At 35.5% G+C, this 20077-nt stretch overlaps 1 protein-coding gene across 22 annotated transcripts in view; it reads left to right on the top strand.

The window, feature by feature from the left end:
• Window positions 1-20077, top strand: part of LOC106884255 (zinc finger protein 385B) — a 35919-nt gene that overhangs the window by 9854 nt on the left and 5988 nt on the right. For 3 of the 22 annotated variants that reach the window (XM_052967598.2, XM_089351740.1, XM_052967600.2), the window contains exons 2-10: window positions 5873-5938; window positions 7553-7606; window positions 9061-9121; window positions 10117-10280; window positions 12393-12496; window positions 16249-16341; window positions 17516-17666; window positions 18583-18675; window positions 19559-19663. In XM_052967598.2, coding sequence (XP_052823558.1) covers window positions 10133-10280; window positions 12393-12496; window positions 16249-16341; window positions 17516-17666; window positions 18583-18675; window positions 19559-19650 — 681 coding nt within the window. In that variant the 5' untranslated portion in view covers window positions 5873-5938; window positions 7553-7606; window positions 9061-9121; window positions 10117-10132 and the 3' untranslated portion in view covers window positions 19651-19663. Of the gene's footprint in view, window positions 1-5872; window positions 5939-7552; window positions 7607-9060; window positions 9207-10116; window positions 10281-12392; window positions 12497-16248; window positions 16342-17515; window positions 17667-18582; window positions 18676-19558; window positions 19664-20077 lie in introns of all 22 variants that reach the window. The other 19 variants (XM_052967603.2, XM_089351747.1, XM_089351745.1 and 16 more) reach the window with 9 other exon arrangements.

The following is a 20077-nucleotide window of genomic DNA, read 5'->3' as shown; positions in this document are numbered from 1 at the left end:
TTATCACTTAACAAAAAAAAAATCCCCAAAACATTGGAAATACAATGAATGAAAAATGAGATGGTCCTAGTTGAAATCTCTTTGGCTAAAATTGGTTTGAAGCTAAGCGTCATCAATAAGTACCACTGGAATTGATGAGTGATTTGTTAGCCAAGATAACCAAATTGAATTCTTTGTATCTCTTAGTGAGTTATTGCATCCGTGTTGTGTGTGATAATATATAATGGCTAAAATGGCATGGGAAAAAGCACCCATTACAAAATGCAGAGAGCTTAGTGTTAGGAAAGGCACCCAATCATGCCAAAGCTGATATTGGAGCTTGATGCAAGTCTCCAATTCACCAGATCCCCTCAAACTATCCAACCCATGCCACCATGGATGTTAAATGATTTATTCTTTTATTTGTTTGTCATTTTACTGCAGTCATGCTGGAGCACCGCTTTTAGTTAAACAAATCAATCCTAGGGCTTATTCTTTGTAAGCCTAGTACTTATTCTATCCGTCTCTTTGCTGAACCACAAAGTCACAGAGACATAAACACACCAGCATTGGTTGTCAAATGATGGTGGGCGGACAAACACACACACAAATATATACATGTATATGTATGTGTGTGTGTATGTGTATATATACACGACAGGCTTCTTCCAGTTTTCGTCTACGAAATCCACTCACAAGGCTTTGGTTGCCCTGGAGCTATAGTAGAAGACATTTGTCCAAGGTGCCATGCAGTGGGACTGAACCCAGAACCGTGTGGTTGGGAAGCCAGCTTCTTACCACACAGCCATGCCTGCAGGTGGTGATAATATGATTAAGATGTGCATACTTTCCTTTTGTTTATTGTATACAATTTCTGAACCTCATGAAAGTGATAGGGGTGTAGGAAGTAGCAGTGGAAATATTTGGGGAACTTTTATACTTCTAGAAGTATAAACAATATAAATATTTATAAATTGTGTCATTGCCAGTGACAGAGAGAGAGAAAAGACAAAGAGGGAAGGTTGTAAAACATTAAAAAGAAAAATACGATCACAAGGAATTGAAATTAGTTTTCTGATTGCATCGTGTAGTCGAACTCTTCAATAATAAAAGAACCTTGTAAACCACATTTTGATGAAAACATTAAAATTAGAATTTTTAAGGGTTTTATTGACAGTGTAGACTTTCTTTTAGTAAAAGTTACATACTCCAAACTAATAAATAAGTAGTTTTATTATGATATAGATAATATTTAAAATTTTCTGTTGTGCTCTGATATTTCATTTAGTTATGGAATTTTTCTTTTGTAAAAATTTTTCCATGATCACTTGTGGCCTTTTCTTTTGTGTGCTTTATGTTAACGTATATCATTACAATTTATCTAAGACTAGACATTTTAAATTAGAAGACCAAAACAATCTGGTAACTGTTAGAATATCTAATTAACTTGAAATAGTTTCCAATTTTATTAATTGGAAATTATCAGTATTCGACCGTTTAAAAGAGATTTGGATGAAGAGTTTAAAATTTGAAGCTTGGCCAGCACTGAGGAGTGAAACGAAAAGTATTTGTAATACATTGACTAGCTATAAGTCCCCCAAGAAATGTTTGTGAGACCATTTGAGAAGAGCTTAAAGAAGTTCCCTTGTGAAATTTGAGTTTGTTGGAGTTAATCTCTTTGATGCAATCAAGTCTTTCATTTCAATTTCAGTCCAGTATTTCTCTGAAATAAATGTCTATTATCAATGTTTTCAGTTTGTGATGGAGAAGCATCATCTTCGGCTCGTGTTCTTGGTATTAAGGTCCATTGTAATGGTTTAGGTAGAAGAAACGTTTTTACTGATGGATAGATGGATGTATGTATCTGTCTGTCTGTCTTGTTAACCTCCACTTGTCCCCTGCTTGCGTGGATTGGAGAGTGTTTATTATGGCAGATTTTCTATGGCTGGATGCCCTTCCTGTCACCAACCCTCACCTGTTTCCAAGCAAGGTAATATTTCCCTATGGCCAGACAAGTTTTCACTCTATTTTGGGAATGAATGACACTGGCAATCATTTACAACAGCAATCGTATGAAGGCAGAGACACCAACAAACTCACCTGTACATACACAATGGATTTCTTTCAGTTTCCATCTTCCAAATCCACTCACAAGGCTTTGATCAGCCTAGGGCTATAATAGAGAAGATGTTTGCTCAAGGTACCATGCTGTGGGACTGAACCCAAAACCATGTGGTTGAGAGAAGCAAACTTCTTGACCACATAGCACAGTATGCAAAATACACAGCTGTTTAGTGAAGCAGTGATCTTTTTCAGATTTTTTAATGCCATTTTGTCTAGGACCACTCCTCGTTTGTCTTGTCATCATTTAACATCTGTCTTCCATGCTGGCATTGGTTGGATGGCTTGGCACGAGCTGGCAAGCCAGAGGAATCCTGTCGAGCTTCACTGTCTGTTTTTGGCATGGTTTTTACTGTCGGATGCCCTTCCTAATGCCAACTACTTTATAGAATGTTCTGTAATATAAATTTCCTATTTTAAAGTGACGTAAATTTAATCAAAATTTTATGTTCAAGTTCCAAAACACCATCTTATTGAGTTATTTTAACTACATTCTTCATTATTTTCAAAATTGAAACAAAAGCAGTCTATTTCAACAAAAGGCTCAAATAGATAATATCCCTTAAATTTGGTTGCTCGTATTAGTATCCCTCTTGATCTTTTAGTGATTCAAGGAAGTATGGAGAAAGATGATAAATAAGCCCTATATCTACTGCTTCATTTGAACAGGTTGCCCACCCTTTTAAATCCGATTGAGATTTATACCCTATCGGTTCGTGTATTTTTTCTTATTACCATATTTCTGGTGAAACCCATTGACTTGCTATTAATTTTGTAAATAATGAAGAATTTAGTAAAATGTGTCTTGATTAAGCTGGTGTTTGGAATGTAAATTAACCTGAAATTTTGATGAAAATCTTTGAGATCATTTTGAAACAGAATTTGTAATTTAGAATTAGGGTTGTCTCAGGCAGGTTGCCATCAAAAGAGGTAAACTAACTGGTGATCCAAAAGTGGGAGTTGTTTTATGGGCTTTTCTCAGCAAGAACTTATTTACTCCAAGACTATGTCATGTGACTCAAGAGGCAGTCAAAGTAGTCCGGTAGGATCGGTTAGCAGCAAATTGCAGTGCAAATCCTGTTGTCGGTTCCTGTTGATTGTCTGGTACCAGTTCATATTGGGATGTCCTTTATGCTGCTGTTTCTGAGGGTTCCACTTAACGACTCAGTTGCTGGGTCTTATGACCTGTCCCCGTGAAGTCAGCACATGGTGCTGGCCAGTGGGCATTGGCCTGTGCTTCTTCTAACCTCTGCTGCTGATAAACAAAGAGTTTATATTATTCTCTTCTAATTTTCCTTCCTCGCTTATTAATTACTAAAATATATTTAAAAGAAGAGTTACCGATTGGTGAAAGAATCAAAGGACTTCATATGCCAAATTACTTGTTGATGTGAACAACCTCCTAAAATTCTTGGAAAAGTCAATAGAAGAATTGCAACTCTTCCAATTTGGTAAATTTAATTCAAGCTGCAAGCTTCAATATGTTGGTTTTCAACCATACTTGGATTTCATTCACCTCTGACTTGTCTTGTGTAATACATGGTATTTCCAAAAGTATTTGGATTGCATGTCTTCTACTTATTGTTGGATTTTTTCCCTCTGCTTAAGCCTTTCGTTACCGTATTTCTGTTGAGATGCTCTGTGTTTCTTTCAATTAATTTCAAATATAACAAAGAATTTAGTAAAATAACTTAGTTATCATTCAGCTAGTGTTAGGAACATAAATTGTAACTTAAATTTGGTGGAAGATTTTAATTCAGAACTTTTGAAAACAAGACATTTTTACTACAGAGCCAGAGAAGGTTTTGGCCGGGTTGGTAACGAAAAGGTTCATGGAAACTATGTAAAATCAGCCCTGCCCCTTTGATCTGGATCTCTGATGACCTTTTGCTCATCTAATTACAGTCAATTAATGAATTTACATATATACGTTTTGTTCTAACTTGATATCCTTTGTAAGTGATATTAGGTGGAATACAATTGGTTTATCATTTACTGCTACAAATGTTGTTGCAGGTATGGCTGTGTGGTTAAGATGTTTGCTTCCCAACTACATGGTTATGGGTTCAGTCGCCTTACATAGCACCTTGGACAAGTGTCGTCTATTGTAACCCCAGGCCAACCAAAACCATGTGAGTGGATTTGGTAGATGGAAACTGAATGAAACCTATCATGTGTGTCTTGTCTTGACATTGTAAACTAGTGTCACACATTTCCAATATTCTGCAAATAAAGATGTCTGGCCATGGGGAAAATGTTAAATAGGAGAGAATTGGTGATGATGATGATGTATGTTCAAAAGTATTTAAATAATTTCCATCTTTTACATGCAGAATTTTCTTTCTTTCTTTTTTTCTACTTGTGAAGAAATAATTTTTTTCTTTTCCAAATACGATAGTTAATGTGTCTTTTTCAAAGATTGGTATTGTGAAATCTGGACAACGTTACTTTCAACTGTTCAAGCCACCATCTTGTTGGCTTGTAGAATGGGTTTTGTAGTGAAATACTCTTTTAATCATTAGTCGCAAGCACTCTAAGATCACTGTATTATGTATTCTGTATGTGCGATGTCACGAAAGGTGCATAAGCATGTTTGATGCACTTTCAACGGTGTATATTCAGCAAGAAAAGACTTTTGTGCATTTAAAACAAACTCTGCTTCATATGTAAATTCCTGAGTACTTTATTGAGACTTCAGAAAATGCATCTTCTATGTCATTGGATCCGGTATTCTGTTTAAAGGAAGCCAGTTGGATGCAACTTAATTTGATTCAAACCTAATTTTTGTGTAATTCATGCCATATAAAAATCTTCCCAGCCACTTAGTGTTATAGTCATTATCTGTGACACATGTTTTTGAGTTTGTTTACAACTTTTCCAAATATTTTATTTGGTACTGGTGGGGACATCAGTTAGTGGGTCCCTGAAATTCTGACAATGATTGACCCTTTTACAAATAGTTTATTCCTGCAAGCATAAACATGCTTCGTACAGGTATTTCATATGTACTTTGTTCATCACTGTAAATATAAAATTATAATCACCACCAATGTTTGTCAATTCATAGAAATTCCTTGGTTTTCTTCTTGAAAATTTGGTTTGGTCATTGAACTGCTACTATGTTGGGATACCACCTTGAATGGTTCAATTGAACAAATGAACCCCTGTACTTATTTTTACATCTAGTTTTTATTCTATCATTCTCTTTTGTCAAACTGAATTCATACACTGAATTGGAAGATTAGATCCTTTAAGCTTTTTTTTACCATTATCTCACTGTTGTTTTACAGTAAATGTTTTCCCCAAACCTTTTCCTCTTGAAGCCCTTTCTGGTTTGCAGATCCCTTCTAACCACCATCATACAACACAAGACTGTTTTGTAGATGTAGGCACAGGGTTCATTTAAGAAACCGTATGGTTTTAAGTTTGTTCCTACTTTTGACTGATCATTACCTGGTAAATGGAAACTATGGAAGCCTGTTGTGTGTGTGTGAATGTGAGTGCATTTTGTACTGCATAAAAAACCAATGTTACTGTATAGGTAGTGCCCTTGTTTTTACATCTACTGTAAAACATGCCCAGCCTTTCAACAGTTATTTGAATGACCAGGAAAATAAGTAAGGTTTGGTGACAGGATGTGCATATCTGGCTGTGAACAGACTGTGCTCAGTAGATCTTGTCTAATTCACCCATGGAAAAAGCAGACATTAAAACAATGCTGTGTATTAATTGGAAAATGATTTTGGCTTCTTTTTTTTTTTTGTTTTTTCAGACATGAATTAAAGTTTATTGGAAGTCCACAAAAGAAATTGTTTTGAAGTTTGGAACAGTCATTGAGGTAAGTTTTCGTATTTGAATTGAAATCAAATTGTTAAGTGGCATTTGGTATCAGATTAGCTAGTCATGGTCTTTCACTTCAGTAAGGTATCACCATCATTATCATCATCATTTTCACATTCACTTTTTCCATGCTTGCATGAGTCAGATGGAATTTGTTGTGTTTCTTCTACAGCCAGATGCCCTTTCTGTTGCCAACCTTCATCAGTTTCCATGAAAGGTAATATTCCCCTGTGATCAGACATGTCTTGGATGACTGGAAACAGCCACCACTCGTATGACAGTGATACAGTATCAAGGCAAGGAAACGCGCGCACACACACGCATAATAGGCTTCTTTCAGTTTCCATTGGCCAAATCCATTTCTCAAGACTTTGGTTGACCTGAAACTTTAGTAGAAAACATTTTCCCAAGGTGTCACACAGCTGGACTGAACACAGGTGAAAACTTTGACAAAACAGTATGTCAGTTAGTTTCGATATTTATGGCTAAGTTGTAATGATTAGAAAACGAACATATTTGCAGAGAGTAAACAAATGTATTAATATTTGTCTCTCCGTTGACATTTCCTTATGTCGGACCCTTTAGCATTTACGTTCTTCTGACAAATGTGATGCTTAATTTATTCACATAGTTTTGAATTAATCACGCTCAAGAGGCGGTAGGGGGGGGGGTATCAACAATGTTTGTAACTTTATTTTCTATGTGCAAAATTGTAGTTTAGTATAAATACCAATGATTCAGAATTACATATTTTCTGTCCAATCAAGGATATATATTGCTGTTGCATTGTTTGACGATGTCACTCTAACATTTTGAATGGCATCCTGAAGATCTTCATCACTTTTGTTCTCAAAACTTTCTTCCTTGTCAGACGAATTTAGAAACATTTACATCTGATTCAGCCAAAGACAAGTCACTGTTCTTTTTCTTCTCTGCTTTGTAAATCCTTCCAAGTTGGAATTACAACTTGTTGAAGCCAAATTGATAATTACAGATCACAAAAAAATCAATTTCTACTTCAAATGTTGAAAAAGACCTTCTGCTATTGAAAATTTCACAGTATTTAGAGTTGTGTTCCAATGAAAATGCTTTTTCTTGCATTATCTGAAGTGAACAAGATTTCAATGTCGGAATTGTTTATTTGTAGAATATTGTGGAGTAGATGTGAGAGGCCGGGTATGGCTAGTTTAATCCTTCCATTAACATATTTCTATTGGTATGCACTGCCCTTGTTTCACTTATTTTGAAAATAATGAGGAATCTTGTAAAATAATTTTGTTGTTATCAAGCTAGCTTATGAACCTAAATTATGAAGTTTTGATGTAAAAGTTTTTAGATCGCTTTAAAACAATGTTTGTATCATAAATCCAGAGTTGGTCTTGGGTGGGTTTGATATTAAAAGGGTTAAAAGACTTAATACTGTTTTAGAGTTGAGACAATTGACCACCTCCTCCTCACCCCTCTATTACATGGTGAGGTTTATGGCAATCACTGATGTGGTGATGTTTTATTTAAACTTAGGAGAAGAAAAGCAATCAAGAATTAAATCAGATATTAGTTTCTCCTGGTGTGTGTGTGTAACAATTGAATTACTTTTATTTTTTCGTTACAGTAAACAAATAGATGCTCAAATCTTTAATGAAATAATTGTTATAATTCTCAACCAGTAAGTATTTAGTGCTTTTTTTCTCTTTCTCCACTGCTAGTTTCAATGTTGCTGGGTCTTTCTGACATCACTATTTCTACAAATGTGCATGTAATTGTTGAGGGTAATTGATGTTAAATGATGATGATGATGATATGTGGCACAATGTGAAATTTCTTACAAAGGTTCCTTTTTTTTTTTTTTTTGGATTTTTCATAATCATCGTCATTTAATGTCCGTTTTCCGTGTTGAACTGAAAACTGGTAAGCCGCTGGGAGGCTGCACTAAGCTCCGGTCTGATTCGGCATGGTTTCTATGGCTGCATGCCCTTCTTAATGCCAACCACTTCACAGAGTGGCCATGACTATGGTCTCACTTGGTTGGACTGTCTCCATGAGGCCCAATGCTCGAGCGGTGCTTTTTACGTGCCGCCAGCATGGGTAGCAGTCAGACAGCACTGGCATTGGCCATGACTACGATTTCACTCGGATTGTTGACTTAATTTGTCAAATGGTTTATCACCAGCATTTGAATGCAGGGTGTTGCTAACATTACTTCTGCCCACCAATCTTGAGTTTCTGAAAAGCGTTATAAGTCCTTCCTCCTCTCACAAATGTACTCAAAAATATTCTCATGCCTTTGAGTTCCATCGAATCTCTCTCAATGTGTTGTTTAAACTCTGCCCCACCATTACTGACCCAGTAACCTGGACTTTGTGTCCACTTGTTGAGTTTTTGTCTTCCTATTTATTATTTGTGGCTTCAGTTCATCTCTAAAAATGTTGTGATAGATATTTAATCTTGCCCCTCGATATTAATAGTTTTGTTGGATCTTGAACCTTTATACCCATATGGATCATTGCTTTTTTTGAGATCTCTCATGCATGACTGCATGGTTCAAGAAGCTAGCTTTGTAACCATGTGGTTTTAGGTCCAGTCCCTCGTAATGGCACCTTGGGTAAGTGTCTTTGGTGACCCCAAGCCAACCAATGCCTTGGGAGTGAATTTCATAGACAGAAACTGTGTGGAAGCCTGTTGTGTAGATGTGTCTGTGTTTGTTTCCTCACCTTAATGTTTGACAGCTGGTGTTGGTCTGTTTATGTCCCCATATCTTAGTTTAGGTTTGGTGGAAGAGGCTGATAGAATAAGCAATGTTCAAGGCAGTACCCCCAGGATAGCTGCAATCCAATGATTGAAGCAAAATAAAGATTCAATTTTGGTAATTCCATTTTACTAAACCTTGCATTAATTACAATCCTGTGCCATGTAACATCTTCCCCTCCAACATATGTTTATAGAAGAATGTATAGAATCTCTAAGAATATAGAATTAAAAGAGACACCAAGTGAAAGCATTTTATATCTTTACGTTGTTTGTATGCATGTGATTAGAATAGCAATAGAAAACTAGAATATTGCCTAGTAAATAGAACAACAGCATGAATAGATATTAATAAGAAGTCTTGAATTATTTCAGGTTGTAAAGAGGTATCAACTAACTAAACTGGTGGGAAGACTGTTGATGACTTACTGAGAAGGTAGGGCTTTATATAAGACAAGTTTCTTCTCTTGTCTAGCTGTAAACATTTTCCTTCCAGCAACTTTTAGGAGAAAATCTTTTCGGTAAAGTATCTTACAATCTGTGGTATTTAATTTGTATTGGTTTTAGCTGTTTGAACTCTACACCTCTCTGCCCTTTAATTGAGAGAGATGGCTTTGTGCCAGGTGATAAAAGGTTAAAGTATGATTAAGGGACAGGAAGAGGAGAGGGGGTCTGGTTGTAGAGGAGATACGTGGCTACCCTTGCTGGAAAAGAGAGATGGAAGTGAAGATGTGTCAGGGTGTACCTTAAGAGTACTGGAAGTTGTGTGCATGTGTTTTATATACACACACACACACACACGTGTATGTATAAGTGGCACAGAGGATCAGACAGGGCGAGTGACAATTAAATTGAAAAAGTAGTCAGAATGCTGGACTAAATCTATGACTACCAGGTATAGCATAATTTAGTTCTTAAATTTTGTAAAAACTGGACATTGAGTTACAGAAAAATCATTGATGCATTTTAAAATTATGTATTCTTTTGTCATGGGGGTGAGATTTTAGTGAATGTACGAATAAGTAAAAACAAAAACAAAATTTACTTAATCATGTACAATAATATTTGTATGTATTTTGGAAAGTCACTGAAAGGAGTTTGGAAATATAACACTATTCATCTGGTTGCTGAGTGAATTCATAATTGTTGTAATTAAGGAAATTTTCTGTCTTGTATTAACCCAATTATAATTTAATAATTATTCTTAGAGGTGTTTTACAATGAAAGTTATGTTATAAAAAATCTACATATACTGTACCCATGTATTAAGACCATGGCTTTAAATTAAGAATGTTTGTATATCTAGTGGTTCAACAATACTTCCAAATGATTTTGTCAGAATAATGTATTTTCTTTCAAGTTTAAAGACTAGTTTCGAAAGCATACATGTGACTTTTTAAAAATATGTTGACTTGTATCGGTTGTTTGCAGGGTGGTTATCAAAGACATGGATTTCTTTCCAAAGAAAAATACTGGTTCGTATCGGTGCGAGGTATGCGATGTTACTGTGAACTCGGAGGTACAATTGGTGCAGCATCGAACAGGGAAAACACATTTACGCAAAATGCGTTCAGATTTACCGGCTGATGAAGCAGGTGGGTTGTTGAAGTGCTTTTAGATATCAAATTTAATAAGTAAACAATTAAAGTAATTTTTTCAATATGTAATAGAGATTTGTTAATAATAGCATATTTTAACTGGAAGACCTTGGCTGCAGGCCAAAGCTGACATTAAGTTTGAATAGGAAGAGCAAGAAATTTTGTAGCAAAATTTAGCTCTAAATTAGAAATGCAATTTCATCATCATACAGCATATGTATTTTTTTTTTTGTTTTTGTTTTATAAATTAGCTAAAAAAATTTTTTTATTAAAATATAAAGTAGTTGTGATAAAACTGTTATTGGAACAGCACAAATTGCATTATTCTGAAACAATTTATTAAAGTTGATTAATCCTTTTAATTACTAAATCTAATTGTGTGCACTGTCATTATTCATCTTATTTACACTACTCAGAATTGAAACATCTGAGTTTAAGTTTACCATGTGTTGAGTTTGGTGCAATATATATATATATATATACACACACATATATATATATATATATATATATATATATATATATAATATAATATAGGATAAAATCTTTATAAGAATTTATCAAGTAGTCAGCGTGAAAAAACCTCATAATGAAAAAAACTCATAATTTTTTTCGTAAATATATATAATTTATATAAGGGCATTAACTATATAGTAATGCCTCACGCTTAGAGGGACTAAATAAGTCAAAAACTACCAAAAAATAAGCAACATATTTACCGAAAGCAAGGAAATGCAGCTTTCAATATGTTTTTTGGTAGTTTTTGACTTATTTAGTCCCTCTAAGCGTGAGGCATTACTATATAGTTAATGCCCTTATATAAATTATATATATATATATATATTATATAACAGAAGCATGAGCAGGCAATCACCAGGTATTGGATCAATTTATAACATATTGAAGAGATCATCATTATGACCAAACCATTTCTGAGCCAATTCCAGTTTAGGGATCAGAAAGTTGAGTTTGTGGGAAAGCAGTTATGAATTCTTCTTTGCAAAAATAATCTATCTTCCCCGAGAGATGGTTTAAAATTTATCTTTAACTTTATGGAGAAAAAAAAATACCTTGTTATAAAATCTGCTCTGTTTAATGTTTATAGTATGAGACAGTTAGGGGCTGCTGGTTGGACGCTGACGATTTGGCACAGCTGACTGGACAGTCTGCCTGTTTTGGCAAGCAAGCAGCACATGCTGGCTTTAGAGGCAAATAAACACTTGCATGGGCATAACTAGTGAAAGTGGGACAGGCATTGCATACGTAAAACTTTAGTTGTTCACACGCATAAACATAGGAAGGTGGGGAGAGAGTGAGAAGGATAGTAAAGCATTTGATATCAAATAAGTTGAATCAGTGATGGCAAATAGGTGCCAAAACTGCTGTGCCAGAATGTCCCATGTATATATATATATATATATATATATGGGTGGCACATAAAAGACACCATTTCGAGCGTGGCCGTTTTCGTGCAGGTGACACTTAAAAGCACCCACTACACTCTCTGAGTGGTTGGCGTTAGGAAGGGCATCGAGCTGTAGAAACTCTGCCTAATTAGATTGGAGCCTGGTGTTGCCATCCGGTTGCACCAGTCCTCAGTCAAATCGTCCAACCCATGCTAGCATGGAAAGCGGACGTTAAACGATGATGATGATGATGATGATGATGATATATATATATATATATATATATGCTTACTGTTCGTATAAAATGGACACAGAGGGAGCACTTGGCTGATGATGATAAATGGCAGGAGTTTGTACCATTAGTACAAATGAAAGACAAGGCTGCTGAAAGTGACATCAAAGGGTTGTTTTTTTTTTTTGTCCTTTCCACAGACTCATAGTTTCAGTATACAAGTTCTGTGTGTGTTTGTGTTTATTTTCTCTTTTCTGATGAACTTGTGTTTGTAAATGCTGCAATTTATCGGTTTTGTGTATGTAATCATTCAGTCGACTGCCAAGTTCCATGTTCCTGTGTTTGGAGAGGATTTTCTCTTGGTGATTGCATTGAAACCAGACCAGATTATATATTACAATTAAAGGTAATGGTTGTTTGAAATGACATGCTGTATGGATGGCTGTAATAGCTGTTATTTTTCTTGCTCAGGTAGAGGATTTCGTGGCAAAGATGAGGAAGAAATGGACCCCATTACACAGGCTGTAGTCAACAATGCTTTGGGTAAATTAGCAACCAAGCGGAAAGCAACCCCAGTAAGTTAATCTAAGTTTTATATTACTCCTATAGTTGGTAATAGGTTTGCTCATTGAAATGGTTGTGGTATCTAGCTGCAAAAGAGATTAACCATAACCCCCAGGTTTCATGCCCAATCCACCACCTTCCTAGCTTACCAACCCAATTGCGTTTTCTTATGTAAACCATGTTGTTGTCTTTGTGATAACATGAACTTTCAGGAGGTAAAATATTTAGTATGTCTTGGTGTTGGTTTTTATTTTTGCCATGTAAAAGTGCTTGTGCCAGTGGCACATTAAAAGCACCCAGCACACACTGTTAAATGGTTGGCGTCAGGAAGGGCATCCAGCCGTAGAAACCGAGTCAGATCTGACTGGAATCTGATGCAGCTCTCTGACTTGCCAGCTCTGGCCAAACTCTCCAACCCATGCCAGCATGGGAAACAGATGTTAAAAGATGATGTATCTTATTTTGTTAATGGAGCAGGCATGGCTATGTGGTTTAAGAAGTTTGTTTCCTTATCACATGGTTTTGGGTTCAGTCCCATTGATTGGCACCTTGGAAAGGGAATTCTATTGAAGCCCTGAATCACAATGCCTTACAAGTGGACTTGGTAGGTGGGAGCTGTGTAGAAGCCCTGTTGTCTATAGATGTACTTATTGTGTGTGTGAGTGAGTTCATGATGTTTCCCCTTGCATTCACTGATTTGTAATCAATGGTATTCCAATGGCAAAAGCCCCTCCGCAACAGCATGCCTGGGCTTCTTGACATGTTTTGGCTCATTCAGACAGTCATTTGTTTCCAGTTCTCCACATATAAACCTGTGTGTTTGATAGACTGGGACATTATTGCTCTCCTGCTTGGAAACGGGAAGGGCATCTTGCTGTGGAAGGCTCTACTCTCATGTCTGACTCATGAGAATACGGAACAAGTAGTTGTTGCAAAAACAAAACCCATGACAGTTAATTTTTAATAATAATAATAATAATAATAATAATAATAAATACCAGTTTGAATGGAGAAGTGACTGCAGCAAACTGCATGATGGATTATAGATGGGATGCATTTGTGAGTTACTTGGTAGCCTCACTAGGATCAGGGGTTACGTAAAAGGTATCCAGTACACTGGGAAGTGGTTGGAGTTAAGAAACCATGACAAAGCAGACATCTGGGTGGTTGGCTCCTATTAAACCGTCCAACCCATGCCAGCATGGGACTACAACAACAACAACAACAATGATAGTAAGGAGGCATTCTATTCTTCAAACAAAATGGGAGCTAGAATTCTAAAAATGTTACTATCCAGTTGAGGGCACATGGAATATAACTAAAAGAATAACTGTCAGGAGGTGTGATATAGTCTGTTAGAACATCGTGTCTGAATCTTCTACAAGATATTGGGACAAGGCCCACAATTCAGGGGAGAGGGATAGTCAATTACATTAACACCAGTTCACAACTGGTACTTATTTTATCAACCCCAGAAGGATGAAAGGCCAAGTTGTCCTTGGTGGAACTTGAAATGCCACCAAGCATTTTGCCTGGTACAGTAATGTTTCTGCTATCTCACCGCCTTCTCTAAGATATTGATTGTTGTAAGACGGTGTGCTGGAAATAACAGGAAAAATATACAAATGGTTTCCAGGAGGAGTTCTATAGAAACAGTTTAGTGTCTCAATGTGTATTCTGCAAGAATAGATATACGGAATGGGCTGCCTATGAGAAAAGTATGAAGTAATTATTTATACTTGCATGAGTGGGACAGAATTGCTGAAGCAGATTTCTCTACAGGTTGGGTGACCTTTCTGTTACCAACTGTGACCTGTTTCCAAACAGGATAATATTTCCCATGGCCAAACATGTTTTTTTATGGAAGACTGATAATGAAGACCTCACTTGTATAATGATCATGATGCTCATTTACAGTCATCGCATGATGCCTAGACAAGAGCATGCACACATACAACAGGCTTCTTTCAGTTTCCATCAACCAGATTCACTCACAAGGCTTTGGTTGGGCCAGGGCTATAGTGGAAGACACTTGCCCAAAGAGTTGTGCAGTGGTCCTGAACCCAAGACCACATGGTTGGGAAGCAAGTTTCTTAACCACAAGTCCACACCTGAACCTATAAATCATTGTATTTATTTTTAAAATACTTTTTTACCAAATAGAATTTTTTTGTTGTTGTTTGTAATTTAAAGATAAGGAGAGTGTCACTTTCTGTTTAATTAGTGAATCTTTTCCTCGTTATGAATGGATTTTTATACCCATGTCTACAATCTTTTACATCTGCTGCTTTCGCTGGTGACATGAGTTGTCTGGACCGTTTGTTATTAGGTACCAGTGCCTGGGGGGGGGGGGGGGTCTTCTACTGCTGGGCCTACCAAGACTTTTTCAGTGGATTTGGTTGACAGAAACTAAAAGAAGCCTATCGTGTGTTGCCTTCTCTTGGTGTCACATGATTGTCATATTCTATGAAAACATATTTGGCCATGGGGAAATGTTACCTTACTTGGCAAACGGTAAGAGTTGGTGACAGGAAGAGCATCTGGCCGTAGAAAGTTTGTCTCAGTAAGCTCTGACTCCTGCAAGCATAGAAAAGTGGATGTTAAAACAATGATAATGACGACTACTCTAAGACAATGATTAAAAATGGCAAGTATGGATGAGTGAAATACATACGAATATGATCATAGATTGCAGGGGTTCAGGTGTAATAGATAATAGGAAAGGTGGAATTGATGGATGACACACAGAAATGGCCCTGGAGAGAATGAGTGATGACTGGCAGTACAGAAAGGGTGGAGTGAGGGTATCGGCTACAGACGGTTCCACCTCATCTCTTACATTGGGTCAGTGATGAGAGAGACAGGGATATGATTATTTTAATTTGTAGCTTTCTTCATTTTTAAAAAAAAAATTCTGTTGTACTATCTTTACTATTGTAATATACCTTTCTTATATGCCCCCAAGCTAAAATGAAAATCTATTGATGTGCACAACTAGTCTGATACCATATTAATTTTTGTCTGTGCGGTCTTCCATAACTCTTTTGGTGGATAGGTTATTTTTCCATAACCAGCACTATTTCCACCGAGATGTCCGCAACGACTTTCCCGTTTGTCACCAAATTCATTTATATTCAAAACACAACTGCTTAGGCATTGCTCAGCATATACTTTATGTATAGCTGCCAAATGGATGCAATATTATGCTTGTTGTTATTACCATTAGCATTATTACATAAGTTTTACTAAATGTGTAATATGTATATGCATATATATATATATATATATCAGACTGGAGCCTGGTGTTGCCATCCGGTTTCACCAGTCCTCAGTCAAATCGTCCAACCCATGCTAGCATGGAAAGCGGACATTAAACGATGATGATGATATATATATATATAATAGACAATTGTTTGTGTGTGCATACATGTATTTGTACACAATTATTTTTCAAAATAGACAAGAAATGCATCTTCACACAAAAGGGAGTGTACACACATGCACATACATGTACATGTGTACACGTGGGTGTGTTTGTGTGTGTTTATTGAAGATGATCCAGTTGTGATTTTTTCCTTCTTGTTGGTGACTACGTTATCCCAATGTGTGCCTAAGATGGTAGGGTGAAATTTGGCTGCTATTTCTAGCAGGTTGGCCAACAATATTATATATATATATATAATATATATATGTTGCTGTCGCTCGCCATGGCTGTATTGTGACAATTGTAAACAAATATCTTTTTCTTTCTCTCTGTGGACAGAAAAAATGGATCTACGTGGCCGGTTTCAGATTTCGCAGAAGGAAAAAGAAAAAGTCAAATGTTAACAATTCTGACAATACAACGACAGCTCAGGTGTGTTGGCGAAAAAAAGGTCTACCTTGCACCACACACAGCATATAATATTATATACATAATATATATATATTTTACATATATATATATATTATAAATATAATATATTAATATATATATTATGTATTTTATATATTACATATAAAATATGTATTATATGTCATATATGATATATATATATATATTATATATATATATATATATGGTATATGTATTATATGATATATATGTGATGTTATATATGATATGTATTATATACCAGTACATGCACTAAAAACTATACCTCCTTATACAAAACTAAGCATTACTGTCATTCGTGCTATCTTTATGATGGAGTGTTCATGTTTGTGTGGAAAATGAAGGAAAAGGTTGTTTTTGGAAATTAGCCTTAATTCTTAGATATTTTAGAATTTAATGGAAACGTGAAATGCAGGATATTCTATTTAGAGACAGTATTAATGACTAGATAGTATATAATGAGTAGGAATAACGAAAAATAATGCATAAAATTTGGAAATGGACTTTGATAATATATTGTTGTTGTAGATTAAACTTAGATTTTTGGCATTCATAAATTATCAGAGGTTTATTTTAATACTGTCGTTTAAAAAAACCAACTTGATATTGTGGTTCCCTCAATTGTAGAAGACTGACAAGCCATGTGCAGTAATTTTGGCAATGTCTTAGTGGATTAAGTAATGCTTAATCTAATGAGCTACCTGAGACATGTCACTGATTTCATAAAGTATGAAATAAAGTGTTTCTTAAAATTTTTTTTTTTTTTAATAACATTTATAGAAGTTCTGTCCAAATAGCCTTTATTTATTAAAGGTTCATTAAGTGTGCAAGAGATAAGAGGAGTGAGTTAGAATATGCAACTGTTTCATTTTATAAGGATAAATAGAATTAAAATAGAAAATGTGTGTGAAATTTTGTGAATCAGGTCGAAAAGAGTTTACAAAATGTAATTGCGTAGCATGTCTTCTTCCATTTCCTGATAGAGGTTTAGCTAATTAGTTCTGTAATTTCTGTGATTTCTTTTCTTCTCTTTCCTTATGTTGGTGTGAATTGGACCAAAGAGAGAAGTGTAGGCCTGGCAGTTTTTGAGTTGTGAAAGAAAAGGTGGTAAAAACTGTTAGAATGCTGGATTTATGGGTTGTGGTGTCTCTTGCAGGTAACTTGCAGCCATTGTAACCGGACCTTTAACTCAGAAGCTCAAGCTGCTCAGCATTATAATGGATTGCGGCATGCAAAGAAAGTAAAGATGGTGGAGAATACAAAGAATATGGAGACAGATGAGGATTCTCCTGATAGAGACACTAATGGTGAGCGGAAACAGCTTTCAGAATGCCATCGGCCATGTTTTTGTCCCTGCAGTTTTTTTTTGTTTTGATAAATGTCATCTTTTTTTAACGTTAATGTACTTTGTCTATTCTTAAAATAATTGTAGGAACATTAGAGTAAACGATTCTACTGTTTGAAATTAAGATAATAATAATAATAAATCATGGAGTTCAATTTTGATTAAGTCAGGGAAATACGGATCTCTCAAGATTATTTGCCTTTCATTTGTTAATCATCAAAATTTAGTGAAGTACGTATGAATGGAAGGAAGGAAGGGCGGCCTTAACAGCTGTGTGTGTGTGTGTGTGCAAGTGGAATGCTGTGTAAGACAACTTATGCAGAAGTGCTACAGGAAAGAAGCTCTTCCGTGTATTTATGAAGTTCCCAAGTTTAAAATAATGTTACTCTATTTGATGGCATAGACGATGCATGGGCCTTTTTTTTTTTTTTTTTTGATGTACCCCAATTTATGCAGCAAATATTCATTGGGTGAAAAGGTTTTAGCACATTAAAAGTTTATAATAGAGGTCATGGAGAGATTGAGGTGGGGGTGGGGTGTCATAAATGTCATCAAATCTAGTAATTAAAATGGAACTGTTTAATTTTAATTGGCAAATTGTAACTTGAATATAATTTAAGTCACAGTTCTGATTTTTCATATTGCCAAATACATAGAATCTAGTAACATGGTTAAAACCTATTCAAAATCCTGACCCTATTTTCTCATGACATATTCATCCTCAATTATTCCCTTTTAATCATTTAGTAAAGCCATATGGTTCTGCTATGAAAAATAGGTTTGTTTTTAATTTTAAGTATCCTCCCTATTTCATTAACATAAACAAAACATTTCACTTTTCTGTGTTTATAATCATTTGACTTTTTTTTTCCCCCCAGGAGAAGATTTAGGGAAAAAATTAGGTTTGTTTTTCTGTAGCTTATGTAACATTTCTGTGAACTCTATGCAACAGTTGGAAGCTCATAAGAGTGGTAAGTAGAACCAATACATTTTCTAACAACCCTCCCCCATTTTTAATCAGAGCTGTACTCACTAATTACTGTATTTACCCATAAGTTGTACACCTCTCTGTTGATAGTTTCAACTTTACCCCCAAATGTGTCCCATCCAAGTGTTTTTCTGTCAAAATCAAGTATGAGATGGTAGGGCTTATCGACAAGTAAATCTGACAATCACTTTGTGGAGACAAAGTATTTTGAAAGATTATCTTTAATAATTCATACATTGTATTCAGAGTATAATTTTCTTCATGACTTTGAAATTTCAAGCTGTTAGCCTTCAGTGGGAAGTGGAGTGCTGCAAAAGGCCAATGAAGGTTACCTCCTGGAAACCTCAGAGTCACTGTCACTCCTCTTATTATCAAGGTGTAACGGATTATGTACTCCATACAAAAGGATTGAATAATTCTTCAGTTTAATGTTAAATTGTTTTTATTATAACAACATAAAAATGAATATTAATTTTTTTTATCTTAGAGTTACAGGCATTGCCTTGTTGCTCTCACCATGCTGTGAACTTGTACTTAGCTTGTTGGAAATTTGTAACCATTTTGCTATTGTTCACCACCAATTAAAATTTAATAAATTAAGCCAGACTGTTGGCATCAGTTTCTGCTTTGGTGGACTGTGAATTGCAGTCCCTGGCTTCACCAGGCATTAAAATATAGTATCCTGCCTTAAATCTAAGGCAAGTAACTACAGTTTGTTAAAATATCTCACTTGTATTTTCATCAGGGACTTAAGATAGATCATCTTAGCAAAAGGGAAATGTTTCCCCTTTTACGTTTCCCCCTGTTTCTTTTTTTTTTTTTTTTCTTCTCTTAGTTTTTTATCCTGATTTTTCATTTTCTTACAGGCAATAAGCATGGAAATAAAATGCAGAAATTAGATGGCAAATGTCTTGATGACAAAGATGGAGACTCTCTAGAGTGCAAAGATGATGACTAACACTTGAGTTCTGGTAATGTCTGTTTCATTAAAAAGTTCCTCTATTTTGTTTGTCTGCAGATGATAATGTATTAGAAATACTTTCTAACTCTTTTGATGCCAGTCTGCATAAAGCTGCCTTTGGTTCAAGGATACAAGACCATCTCTTTTAAAGCACAGTGGGACACCCATCTACGAATGGTCCTCTGAATGAACAAATTGAATAATGAATGCTTTTTTTTCCAATCGATAAATAAAACTTGCAGAATGAACTGAAATTCGATCAATGAAGCTACAAGCAGGCTGTGCACATGTATAACTCACTGGGGGAGCATATTTAAATGGTATGCTAAAGGAACAAGTTGTATAGCAAGCAGTTTTCTGAAGAAAATTATATTCAGCCAACAGGCATTTGAGCAACAAACTGCAAGTCAACTATGCACACCTC

This window comes from Octopus bimaculoides, chromosome 4 (genome assembly GCF_046866305.1).
Source record: "Octopus bimaculoides isolate indiv1 chromosome 4, ASM4686630v1, whole genome shotgun sequence".
Taxonomy (NCBI): Eukaryota; Metazoa; Mollusca; class Cephalopoda; order Octopoda; family Octopodidae; genus Octopus; species Octopus bimaculoides.
The sequence above is the reverse complement of the archived record's forward strand: the minus strand, read 5'-3'. Positions and strand labels throughout refer to the sequence as shown.